The following is a 12,674-nucleotide window of genomic DNA, read 5'->3' on the forward strand; positions in this document are numbered from 1 at the left end:
TGTCTAGCAGTATGTTAAGGTAAAATGCAAAGCAAAATTCAAAACAATTTTACATGGAAATCTATCACCAATTTATACAAATATTAAGTGCAGTGTTTATCCTAGTTTGTGCACCAATTTGAGTCATTTGTAATTTTAATTGATTTCCTGAGCTGATCAACTCACATTTCAGTAAACCTAAATGATTTTTCTATACTGTATAAACATACCCCTTTTTAAGACTGGAGAGTTAAAGTACGTGCAAAGAGCATAAGTAATGTCATGTAACACAGATTAAATTTTTTTTCTTTAAAATAGCACATTGAATTCTCATTTGTTAACTGGTAGGCCAAACAGCTGTAACTGGCTATAAGATTTAGGTTTAGTGAGTTAAAACAATAAACTGGATCTCTCTCAAACACTGAAGTGCAGCTAAAATATGGTCTTAAAAATGAATTCTCATGGGAGACTTACATCAAGGTTTAACAGTAATTGTATTTTATTGCCTTTTTTGTAAAGCCACTTATCAGAATGGCCATTCCATAATGCAGTTCAACTCACTAAATTCATATCGGAGCTAACGGGTGGATGACACTATGAGGAACAGTGAACTTCTCAAGAATCTTCCATAATTCTGGTTCTGGAATGTCAGCAGCATTTTACCAGACTGTGAAAAATAATCTTAGTTTTACTGACAGTAAACATATGACATTTATCCTCCCTGCAATGTAATCTCAGCTTGTTCAAAATGAGAAAAGAGCAATGCAGTGTCAAACACACTAATTAACATCTGGGTTTAGCAAGCTGGGAACAAAAAACATATGTTCACCATTAAGATAGGACTTATCCATTTGGATTTATTTTGACATTTTATTTCTGCTTTAAAAGACAACATTGCTTAAACCTTAAATGGTATTACTGCTTATTTTCAGGGACTTCTAAATATGAGCAACCACATTGAAAACAGTTAATCTCGATGAATATGGCTTTAAAATGTTTCTAAAATAGCTATTTGTATATCTCAGTGCAACTGAAAAGTGGGAACTTATTTATGTACTATAATAATTTGCTACAGCTTGTACTACATCTTAATATTATCTATAATGGTCTCATTTAGTTCACAACATAGTCCCACACAGTGGTATAATTGAAAAAGTAACAAAGGGATTTCTGGTTAGTGCCACTAACATTTTTGAGAATATAAACAATACCATGCAATTCAAATAAACTTTTTCTATTAGTTTTCAAAATTACAGTGAAGCTAAACAAACAGAACCAAGTATATGTGGGATAATAATACCCAAAGTGAGATGCTCAAACTCATTAGACAGATTAGGACAATGTGTTACAGTTTTCATTTAAGTCTGTTTGCTTTTATCAGCTCTGGAGGGAGGGACAGTAAGAGAGGTAGGTGTGTGTGTGTGTGTGTGTGTGTGTGTGTGTGTGTAAAATGAAGGTGGTTTATAATCAGGAATGCTCCCAGAAGGGTACATCATATTTAATCTTGGCTAGATGAGATCTCATGCTTCTTTTGGTCCTTTTTTGCTTGTGAATTTATCACTGTATTATAAACTCATCAAGAGTAAGACACATATTTTATCCTCTTGGATTGCAGTTCTAGACAATGTAGATAGTATGTAGTCAAGGCAAAAATCTTCATAAAGTTGTTTGCAAGGTATGTATTTTCTTAAACTATAAACAAATATGCCATTTAACTACAGCAAAATGAGTTATAGTGTATAGGTATAATAGAACTATCTTTGCTTTTCACTGTGTTGCCACATGACAGGTAGCATGAAAAAAGTATTACAATATTTTCAGGATGAAAGATGAAGATCATATGAATATAGGAATGTGGAACTCAAACATTGCAGAGACTCATGTTTTATTATAAAGAGAAATAGAACTGTAAAGACAGGTCCTGTGAGACTTTCAGATTTGATTCATGCCTTTGTTGATTTTCTTTTTTTTTTTGAATATATTTTATTGTATTGTTGTTGACAATCTTTACATAGTTAATTACGGTTAAAAAAAAAGGTTCAGGGGGTATAGGGAAGTGGGTAATACTGTTATGTCCATATTGTTTCCATCATGTATCTGAGGTAAAGGGGGATATTGAGGGAGAAGCCCCACCTGGTTTCCCGCCTTTGTTGATTTTCATGTTTCTTCACTTAGAGCTAATTCTGTTAACACATATGATAAAGGGGTTGTATCAATAAAACCAAATAACAATATATTTTGGAAATATTTATGACTTGTAGCCCAACAATGCTGCATTTAATCTTAGAAGAATTTTAATTTTCTAAATGGAAACAAGCTAAGAGGAATGTCTACAAACATGTCAAGATACAGTTTTCAGGATGACTAATCCATTTCAAGCTAATTGTTTATGTCAAGCATTTCAGATAACTGGAGTGAGGAGTTCGGTTACACAGGTATTAACATTGATTAGCATCCAATGACATCCTTACGGTTCTATCCATGTAACAGAAGTAAGAGGTAATGTCTCCATGCCCGTGTAATTCCTTTGGAGTAAGGGAAATGTACTTACCAGGGTGTGTAGCTATCAAGAATTGTCTAGGAGAAGTGTCTATGAGGTCATTAGTACACCAAACAGAATAGAGACTTGAAGTTCCTTGCAACAACTTTTGTGTCTAAGTCAGACTCCTAAGTAGACACTCCTAAACCCTAGAGGCCACCAAAATCACTCATTACTTAAAACATGTAGATACCTATACATCACCCTATAGAAACAGAACTACTTTCTGTCAGGAAAAGACCTCTGAACATACTTCAAAAACCTCCCAGGTCACTCTGAAAGAGTTGGTTACTGATGACTGTCCCAGTGACTATTCTGACTCCTATGGCTGCTGAATACAAAAGGCTAGGCAAGTGATAAACATTTGTCGAATGACCATGGCAGTTTAGAGTTGCAGCAAATACTGCCAGTGGTACGCAGTGTCTAATTTTCATTGTTTTGAGGTCTATTGTTTTAAAATATAAAAATGGCAACTAATGTGACATAAGAAATCCCAAGAAAGTAGTGTACACTTGGTTGATTTTGCAGAATTATTTTTATTAAATCTCCAAAGTTAAAAGATGGGTGAAATACCTTCCATTGGGGGCATTTTTAGGGTGTTATTTCACAATGATAGCTCATACTTGATGCTGTAAATGATTCTTCTGTCGCAGTTTCATTTCCTACCATAATCTTAGACTATACAAACGATAGCAAGATGATACCAAAATTTCATGAGCCTTCCTTTTCCCTGAACATTGATCAATAAAGATTAAAAACAAGTTAAACTAATAGTGAGAACATCTTTTCTCAGGATCCCTAAGAAAGCACATTAACACATTTGAAAAATGCAAATGTGATGAAAACTGCAAGGTGCACTTGGGTGAGATGTTTGCATTTCCTCACTCAGCAAAGAGCAAGCTTTAGTACACTATCTTTTGCCTTTGCAAGTCTTCCCAACTAGTGTATGGCTTCTACTCTCAGTGGCGCCTTGGCTAGCACTTTCACATGGACCTGTTCTGTAGGTTTCCTGCTGCATGAACACAGAACACAATCAGTATTCCATTCTTTACTCCATAGGGAGAAGTCAGAAGCCTTCTCCCTAGAGACATTTACTGCTGCCTACATTGGCCAGACACTTTTTAATTCTGAAAATTGTCTCCAAACAGCTTTACATATTAGTAAGGGAGTCCTTGGCTTAGAAAGATGGCAGCTCATCCACCAACCCCTCAGCACCTTTCTTTACTGATCACTGTAATATCCACAGTCCTTATATCTGCCTTTTAGATACAACCTTTAGAAAATGTTGGTCAATGGAAGGCATTAAGATTCTCCTTGGATTGCAATGGATTAAGTTGACTTGATCCTATACAGTAGAACTTCTGATAAAAGCTCAGTTCCCTATATCCACTACTTGAGACAGAAGATCAATGATGCTTGGAGGTGATTTAAAATTCCCACTGAATATGCAAGTACAAAGATCTTGCTTTCCTACTGTTTAGCTTTTAGATTACTTAACACTTTAGTAAAGTTGCTTTCTATCCGTATTTCTTCTTACAATTGACATTATACACCTTTGTTTTTGCTATTCCAATTTCAGCTCCATTAGTAAATACAGACTGTGTACTTTATTTTTGTTTATAATAGGAGCATGGAAAACATGACTTTCAAGATCTTAGTGATGTTTCTGAAAGGTGCAATAATAACTTGGTATGCCAACAACACTTACACTTTATGATTCTAACCTGGCACTGTTCCTGGGCTTGGTACTCAGCAGTAACTGGAGTTTATCCCAGAGTTGGCAACCAAGGGATAATTTTCTATTAAATCAGGGGTCGTGGTAATAATTAGGTTTATGTGGGATTACATACTAGGTTGAGGGAAAATGTTAAAACTATTAATATTTACCCATAATAACTCTAAACAATTCCCTACGTTTTCTACTTAGACAAGGTTTAAAATGCTTGTCATTGACCCATATAGTAATGTAACTACACTACATATATAAATGAGCTTCACGTTTTGGAAGAAGTAATTCCTTTTAAAAACAAGAACAAACAGGTTGAGATTCAAGTAATGAATACTTCTCAGATATAATCTTTCAGTCCCTTAGGGTTTACATAGCAATATCAATTCTGCAGGTTGACATATGTTAATGCTTCTGTTATAAAAAATCATTCTCAAATAGTTAGTAGGCATTGCTAAGTCAGTGTGCTAGACTAGAAGTAAAAATGGGAAAGAATTTTCATTGTGTTTTGCAATTTTTGATCAGGAGGAAATGCTTTAGCCATAACATTCCATTTTTGCAATTCCTTTAGTTTGGTGTAGGTGGCTTTACTCAATTTCCATTGATTAATTGCTGCTTGCTCTTTAATACTAAAATTCCATCTTAAATTCAGTACCCTCCAGATGTCTTCTGGAACTAAAAATTGAATTAAGTGTAGCTTCTTAAGGTTTCTGGCATTTGTCTTGCAGCACAAAACAGTGCCTCCAGCTGAGAGTCTATCAGCCCTGAGAGTGTCAGGGTTCTTGAATCCCTATTTGCTGAAAATCAATGACATAGGATACTTCAATACTTGCTGTGTTAGACACCAGACTGACCATGTCCAGACTAGGGAAAAAATGGAAAGATATTTATCAGAGACAATAGTTCTCAAGTGTTAACATGCATCAAAATCTTCCAGATTACAGTTACTGGGCTCCATCGTTAGCGTTTCTGATACAGTAAATTCAGAAAAACCTGGTTGGATATACTGAACTTGATTGAATAAAGCCCTTAGTCCACAAGACCCTCCCTCCCTTTCGTTTTCGACCTCACTGGCTGAATGAGGTCAAGAACTTCTCAGATGGCCTCTTCCGTTCCCATTGGTGCAGGGAGGCAGTGTAAGCTTTCCCAGTAAGTGGTGTCTTGGTAGGAAGCAGCCAGACACAGGTCAGTTGGAGCCTCTACAGCATGTGCAGTACAAATACATTTCCTGTGAGAAACCTCATCACACGCAAACACATAAGTACTGGATTGTCAGTCAGGAAGAAGAAAACGCCCAATGAAAGGAATGTTGTAAACATCCACACAGATCTGTTGGAGTCCAATCAGGATAGGACTAGTTTGTATTCACTATTGTGAAGTGGAACTCATGACCAAGTAAGAGAAAAACATAATGCCAATCAAAGATTCTAAGTTATAACCAAGGAAAGGAAAGGATACAATGCAAGAGAAAATAAATGGGGGACTAAGTCCTCACCTTGCATCTGTTGGGATCCCGTATGGGTACTTGTTTGTATCCTGGCTGCTCCACTTCCCATCTAGCTCCCCGTTCGTGGCCTGGGAAAGCAGTAGAGGATGGCCCAAAGCCACCCACATGAGAGCCCCGGAAGAAGCTTCTGGCTATTATGGCCACGTGGGGAGTGGACCAGCAGAAGGAAGGTCTTTTTTCTCTATCTCCTTTTCTTTGTGTATCTCCCTTTCCAATAAAAGTTAAAAGTGGAGAAAAGACTAAGCCCCAAATCCACATATCATTTTTTGCAAAGATTAATGAATTTCATATTTCTCTTGATGCTGAGCAATCCATTATTGATATACTGTTGAAAGAATATAAATCCTAAACCAAATAGGAATAAAGACAGTATTCCAAACTTCTGCAAATGTAAAATATGTGAAAATCCTATTAGCTGTCAATAAGTGAGTACAGGTGCTTTAGAAAAGCAAAACTTAACAAACTCAAGAATGATAGGAAGTGTGAATTGTCCCATAGTTCAAATATCAAATATCCAGACCTACATGTCTTCACAAATTATTTAAAGAAATAAAATCAATCTTATGCAGAACCTTCCAGGGAGTCAGATAAAAGCAAAAATGTTTCTGAAGCATTAGGAAGCAGAATATTTTGTTTTTAAACTTGACAAGCAAAAGCATGGTAAGAAAGAGAAACTTCAGTTCAATCTATTGTCCTCTACAAAAGTGAAAAACAAGTAGAGGAAAATGTTGCAGATTTGTATGTTGCTGGGTTTAATAGGGATGTGAACATGTGGACTTTATTCTAGTGAGGCAAACTTAAAATTAGAAAATAGATTTGAGATAATCTAAGCCTTTAGTGTAATTCACCACCTTCCTGGAATAGAGGAGAAAAGCCATTGATTATCCTAATAGAATCAAAGCTATAAGATGTTAAGATATCAATGTGTTGCAAGGAAAACATTGATATGATTTGCTGCAACACATTAGGAGTTTCTGGCCATCCAATGCCACAGTAAAGTGAGCAAAAGGGCATGACACAGAATGGGAAAAAATCTTTAAAAATCCCAACAAATTCCTATCCAGAAAACATGAAGACATCTTGTCAATGAAAGAATGTCCAGTAGTTCAATACAAAAACTGTAGGAGAAATAACCTTGGATTTTAGCAACAAAGGTATCTAAATGATAAAAAATCAGGGTCAGGTATTGAAGCTCATTAGTAACAGAAAAATACATTAGAGAGGTGAGGCAGGAGATGCATACCTGAAAACCCAGGGTAGAAAAGTTACAGAAAATTGGAACATTTGTTGTGCAAGTGAGAAGCTACGTTAACCTCTATCATGTTGAAGATGTACTTTCCAGATTGTAGGATCTGTCTATGTGTGCTGAGTCATCTAAGTAAAAGATCACAGCAGCATTATTTGCAATAGCTTCATACTGGAAGCATTCCATATATGTATGCAGAGAAAAAACAAGCAGATGAAGTATAGGTGTGTGTGTGTAATGAAGCATTGTGTAGCAATGAAAATCTATGAAATTGCAAGGAGGCTTTCACCACTACATTACTGGCTTCAAGCCAGCTATCATCATCATCCCTTATTACAAGATTTATTTATTGGACAGGCTGAGAAAGATTTCATTAGCTGTTTCTCTAACCAGATAACCACTACACCCAGGGCTGAGCCAAGATAAAGCTAGAAACCATTCATTCCATCTACGTTTGCTAGATAGGTAGCAGGAACCCAAGCACTTGGGCCATCATCTGCTGTTACCTAGCTGTTTTAGCAGGAAAGGAGATGGTGAGTGCAACTGCTGGTACTTGAGCTGCTTCTGGTACAGGCGTCCCACTATATGGCTAGACATGCTAGGCTACAACAACTGCCCTGGTAATTTTGCTATCGCTCAGTAGTGGGGTTTGTTAGAACTCTGCTAGCATGTTCTGCTTGAGGTCTGTTTAAAAAAAGTCTGTAATCATTTGATGGTTATTTCTGAAATCTCAGCTGGAGACTAATACGGTTGCTGTTTCGTGGACAACTTTCTGTTGGAATTCTGTGTAGTTTTTCTGCCTGGCATGTCTTGGGGCAGGTCAGTTTGGCAGATGGCAGCTGAAGGCTTCCACAGTTAGTACCCCAGGAGAAACTGTTAGAAGGTCATGTAGTTAACTTGGAAAAGATAAAAGGTCACACCCATCATATTCTACTTTGAGAAAGTCATGAAAGCCTCTCGGTTTTTTATTTTTGAGGAGGAAATACAATGGATTACAGGTCGGTAAAGAACCTGCCAATCATGTTTTGAAACTACTGAGTAGTTACACGAGTGTTTTCTTTATATCTGATCTTTGAACTTTGTGATTTTCTTTTGTAGAATTTTGTGGGTAGAATTTGGACTTAAAATTTAAAAAGCCAAACAAATTCAAAAGAACACAGCCCCAGTCCATTAAGGAGAGCCACAGTTTATCAGAATAGTGAGGGACTGGTGTCGCTCATGGTCACTAGCTCCTCACTGATCCCATCAGTTACCTTTCAGTGTTAACTTGGACAGACTATAGTGCCCCCTATATTTTATCAAACCGGATTTTGGAGATCTTTTATTTTTTGGGATAGTATGAACACATCAGTGGCTTCTGAATGAAACATCTCAACTTTCATGTGAGTAAAACCTCATCCTTACCTGGTTGTTGAATCTTCCAGGCTAGTTCAGATAATAGATTTGGACTTTCATGGTCATGTGAGGAAATTCCTTAAATCAGTTTCTTTCACACATTCATATGCACACACATTTTTATGTATCACATACATACATGTTCACATCTGTATGTTGAGCATGCCCCTTGAACTATGTGACAAGTTACGTCTTGAAGAACCCTTCACAAGTTGAAAAGATCCCAAGACAAAAGACACACATGCCTGGTCTACCACTCTTCCTAGCTCAAAGACACAACTTCTGTGTTCTCTTCTTCCAGCTTTTTGATTATTAGTGAGATGGAATTCTTACCTCTCTAAAACCCTACTGTAGCTTGTACGATGGAGTTATCACATATCATCTCTCTGAAGGCCTCGATGTACTACTCTAAGGTCTCTAGTTGACGGGTTTTACATCTAACAGGCATACATATTGACTAAATGAACTTAGGAAGGTTTTCATAAACATTCTGATGGTTGAAATACCTACTCAGTGCTTTTGCAAATGTTAAGTGCAAAGTTATTTTGCTGAGATATTGGAATAATTGCTATTTAATGAGCTGCAGTTCTTAGGATTAAACAATCATAAATGTTTGAGTTATGAAAATTGGTAGCAGTGCAAAGTCAAATACAACATAGAATATATAATATACATTTTTTCCAATATTGTTGGAAAGCTAATGTGTAGAAACATAAATTTTAACATACGTTGGCGATTTTGTGTGATCCATGTAATACTTGTCCGATGTAATGATTCAGGTCTCTGAATCTTTTGTGATCTGAATTTGTGAAAGGTAAGTGCCACCAGTGAGGAAACCTGTTGTACAAGAAAAAAAGGGATCTCCATCAGTTTGAGTAGCGGTCTGTTTACTTTAGGGTGGTTCATAAAGGTACAGCTACATCCAGTAGAAGAGCCAGGGAAGCCAAGGTAAAGTGCTGTTATACAGGTGATAAACCCTTGCAGCTCGTCTAACAGGCTGGGAACATTTGCACTGTCTTAACACTGTTAACAGTCACACTAAACATTAAATTGATTTGTTATTTCTTGCTGTATGCATGCCAAACCACTAGCCCTTTTTTTTAAAGACTTACTTATTTTTATTACAAAGTCAGATATACAGAGAGGAGGAGAGACTGAGAGGAAGATCTTCCATCCGATGTTTCACTCCCCAAGTGAGCCGCAATGGCTGGTGTGCGCCGATCCGAAGCCGGAAACCTGGAACCTCTTCCGGGTCTCCCACGCAGGTACAGGGTCCCAATGCATTAGGCCGTCCTCAACTGCTTTCCCAGGCCCCAGCAGGGAGCTGGATGGGAAGTGGAGCTGCTGGGATTAGAACCGGCGTCCATATGGGATCCCGGGGCATTCAAGGCGAGGACTTTAGCCGCTAGGCCATGCCGCCGGGGACCACTAGCCCTTTAAATACATGTGGGAACTTAAGAAATGTTTTCTGAAATTAATGATTTGCATTTTTTTTTCAGAGTTCAGATTGCATTGCTGCTTCTGAGACCACTAGAAACTTGCACTTAATGGTCTACTCAGTGACACGTGCTCTCAGATGTCCTGAGTCTTTTTGGAACAAAAAAAAACTTTTCCTGTGGAGTTTTATTTCAGAACTTTTTTCTACATTATCAGCTAATTTTACTGGATGGTGTTACATATATAAACATACCTGACATTCCAAAATGTTCATGAAAATAGAAGTAATAAATTTATTCTGGTGCAAATGGTTCTCAATATCCATGCATATGAGTAGTTTCCAAGGACTTCATAGATGTGTGTGGTGTGAAAGAACAAAGATTAGAAAAGACATGAGTCACACATAGACCTGACAGCTGGTTAGTAAAATACTCCCCTGGTGTCTTGATTTGCCCTTTAGTGCTCAGAGGCTTTGGCCCTGGGATGGCACAGCAAACCAAGGTTCTGGATGGTGGGATGAAGAGCAATCTGACAGACAGCAGGTGCCCGGAGGAAACCATCCTCCTTGAGTTGGTCAGTTTTTCGTGCCCGTGTCCTCTTGGGAGAGGACTCAGAAGTACAGATCTCCTAAGCCAAAGACTGTTGTTGTAGGCTGTGACTAATTAGGATGTTCAGCTTTACCACTTCAGTCATACTTTCCAGATTGAGTTTGCAGAACTCTATAAAGGCTTTCTCAGGAAGGAACTGGAGGCACACTTGTCCTCCTCTGTCTTTTACACGGACTGCTCTGGCCCAGGGTGCTGAGTGTCCGCAGACAAGCATGTTTCAGTGCAAGGGGGAACAAATGTTCTCCTCCTCCACAGGCTCCTCAAATACATGGAAAATTGATGTGGATATTACTGCCCAGTCATGAGTAAAGCAGATGTGTGGAGAGAGGTCACCTATGTCTGTAATGTTTTATAAGTTGTGCCAACAGATAAAAGTTGGAAAAAAGAAAACCATTTAATGAGGTTTAATTTATGTTGTCCAATGAAGAGGATGGGATGACAACTACCGATGTTGACTTTGGTATGTACAGCTGAACTTTGAATTTTTTCACCTACATCTCTTTTCTCATTTATTCTCAGATTTCTTTTTGGCAATCCTCACACCTGCCATCAGTGTTGAAGCTTTCCAGATTGACTTTCCTCTCCTGGCCCCCTCAGTGTCTTAAAGAAGCTCCTACCTTAATTTATTGAGTGGCTGATGCTTAAAACATCTGCATTTCAAACTGTCTGTGACAGCTTTTAGTATTGCATAATATCGCTCCAGCTACTGACAGCTTTGTTTTCTGGAAAGCGACTAGATCCTGAATGCTAACACAAATTTCCACATGTGTGGAGTGTGTCAGGTTGAGGATGGTCATTTCCAGTTTCAAACAATTAACAAAAATCCCAGTGTAGATAGTCACATTGATTCACCTAAATACAAATCTCATAATTTCTGGGAAGCTCAGCTTTGTAAGATACCTTTGTGTTAGACATTGAAGTTTAGGAATCAATTTAGCTGGTTCTTAGTGATGCCTTCTTAGGAGGTTGATTTGAGCAGCAGTTAATTTTTCTTATAAAGTTTATAGATGTTTTTCCAATGCAACAATGATTTTCATGACTGCTTTAAAATTTACATAACAGCATGTTAAACTTAGATGATATAAGGGACCCCTTGTGGTGGCTCAATTGGGTCATTTTCTCTAATGAAACACCAGGATCCCATATAGATAGCGGTTCATGTCAGGGCTGCTCCACTTCCCATCCATTGTCTTCTTGTGTCCTGGGAAGCAGTAGAGGATAGCCCAAAGTCTTGGGACCCTGCACCCACTTGGGAGACTTAGAAAAATCTCCTGGCTTCTGGCTTCAGACCAGCCCAGCTCCGGTCATTGCAGCCATTTGAGTGAACCAGCAGATGGAAAAGCTTTCTCTCTGTGTATCTGCCTTTTTACATAGAATAAATTCAGATCCTGCGCAATAGCACAGTGATTAAGGTCCTCGCCTTGAACATCCTGGGATCCCATATGGGCGCTGGTTTTAATCCTGGCAGTCCGCTTCCCAGCCAGCTCCCTGCTTGTGGCCTGGGAAGGCAGTTGAGGACGGCCCAAGGCATTGGGACCTTGCACCCACGTGGGAGACCTGGAGGAGGTTCCTGGCTCCTGGCTTCAGATTGGCTTAACTCCAGCCATTGAGGCCACTTGAGGAGTGAACCAGCAGACAGAAGATCTTTCTCTGTCTCTTCTTCTCTCTGTAAAATCTGACTTTCAAGTACAAAAATAAATAAATAAATAAATCCTCTTTTTTATTGGAAAGTCAGATAAGCAGAGGAGGATAGACAGAGGAATATCTTCCGTCTGTCAAGTCACTCCTCAAATGGCTGCAATAGCTAGAGCTGTGCTGATCCGAAGCCAGGAGCCTTGAGACTCTTCTGGGTCTCCCATGGAGGTTCAAGGCTCCAAGGTTTTGGGCCTCCCTTGGCTGCTTTTCCAGGTCCCAAACAGGGAACTGAATAGGAAGCAGGGCTTCCGGGAATAGAACTGGGACCCACATGGGATCCCTGCTCATGCCAGGTAAGGACTTTAGCTGCTAGGCTATCACGCTGGGCCCAGAAATAAGTCTTTAAATAGATAATATAGGGTTAACAATACAAGATACATAGCTGACAAGTGGGTTATTAATATCCTAACTGATATCAATATATTCTTAGTTTTTAATTGGCTTGGGACTAAATATGTAAGACATTCCAACTGCGGTTATTTATTGAAAGAATAGCTACATCTACTTTAGTTCTGCATGTTCAATTCTTTTTCCATAAAAAT

At 38.4% G+C, this 12,674-nt stretch overlaps 1 protein-coding gene across 2 annotated transcripts in view; it reads right to left on the reverse strand.

The window, feature by feature from the left end:
• Positions 1-12,674, reverse strand: part of PIK3C2G (phosphatidylinositol-4-phosphate 3-kinase catalytic subunit type 2 gamma) — a 265,595-nt gene that overhangs the window by 38,879 nt on the left and 214,042 nt on the right. For both annotated transcript variants that reach the window (XM_058655883.1, XM_058655882.1), the window contains one exon: positions 9,121-9,229. In XM_058655883.1, the coding sequence (XP_058511866.1) occupies positions 9,121-9,229 (109 nt within the window). The remainder of the gene's footprint in view (positions 1-9,120; positions 9,230-12,674) is intronic.

Source organism: Ochotona princeps, chromosome 27 (assembly GCF_030435755.1).
Source record: "Ochotona princeps isolate mOchPri1 chromosome 27, mOchPri1.hap1, whole genome shotgun sequence".
NCBI lineage: Eukaryota > Metazoa > Chordata > Mammalia > Lagomorpha > Ochotonidae > Ochotona > Ochotona princeps.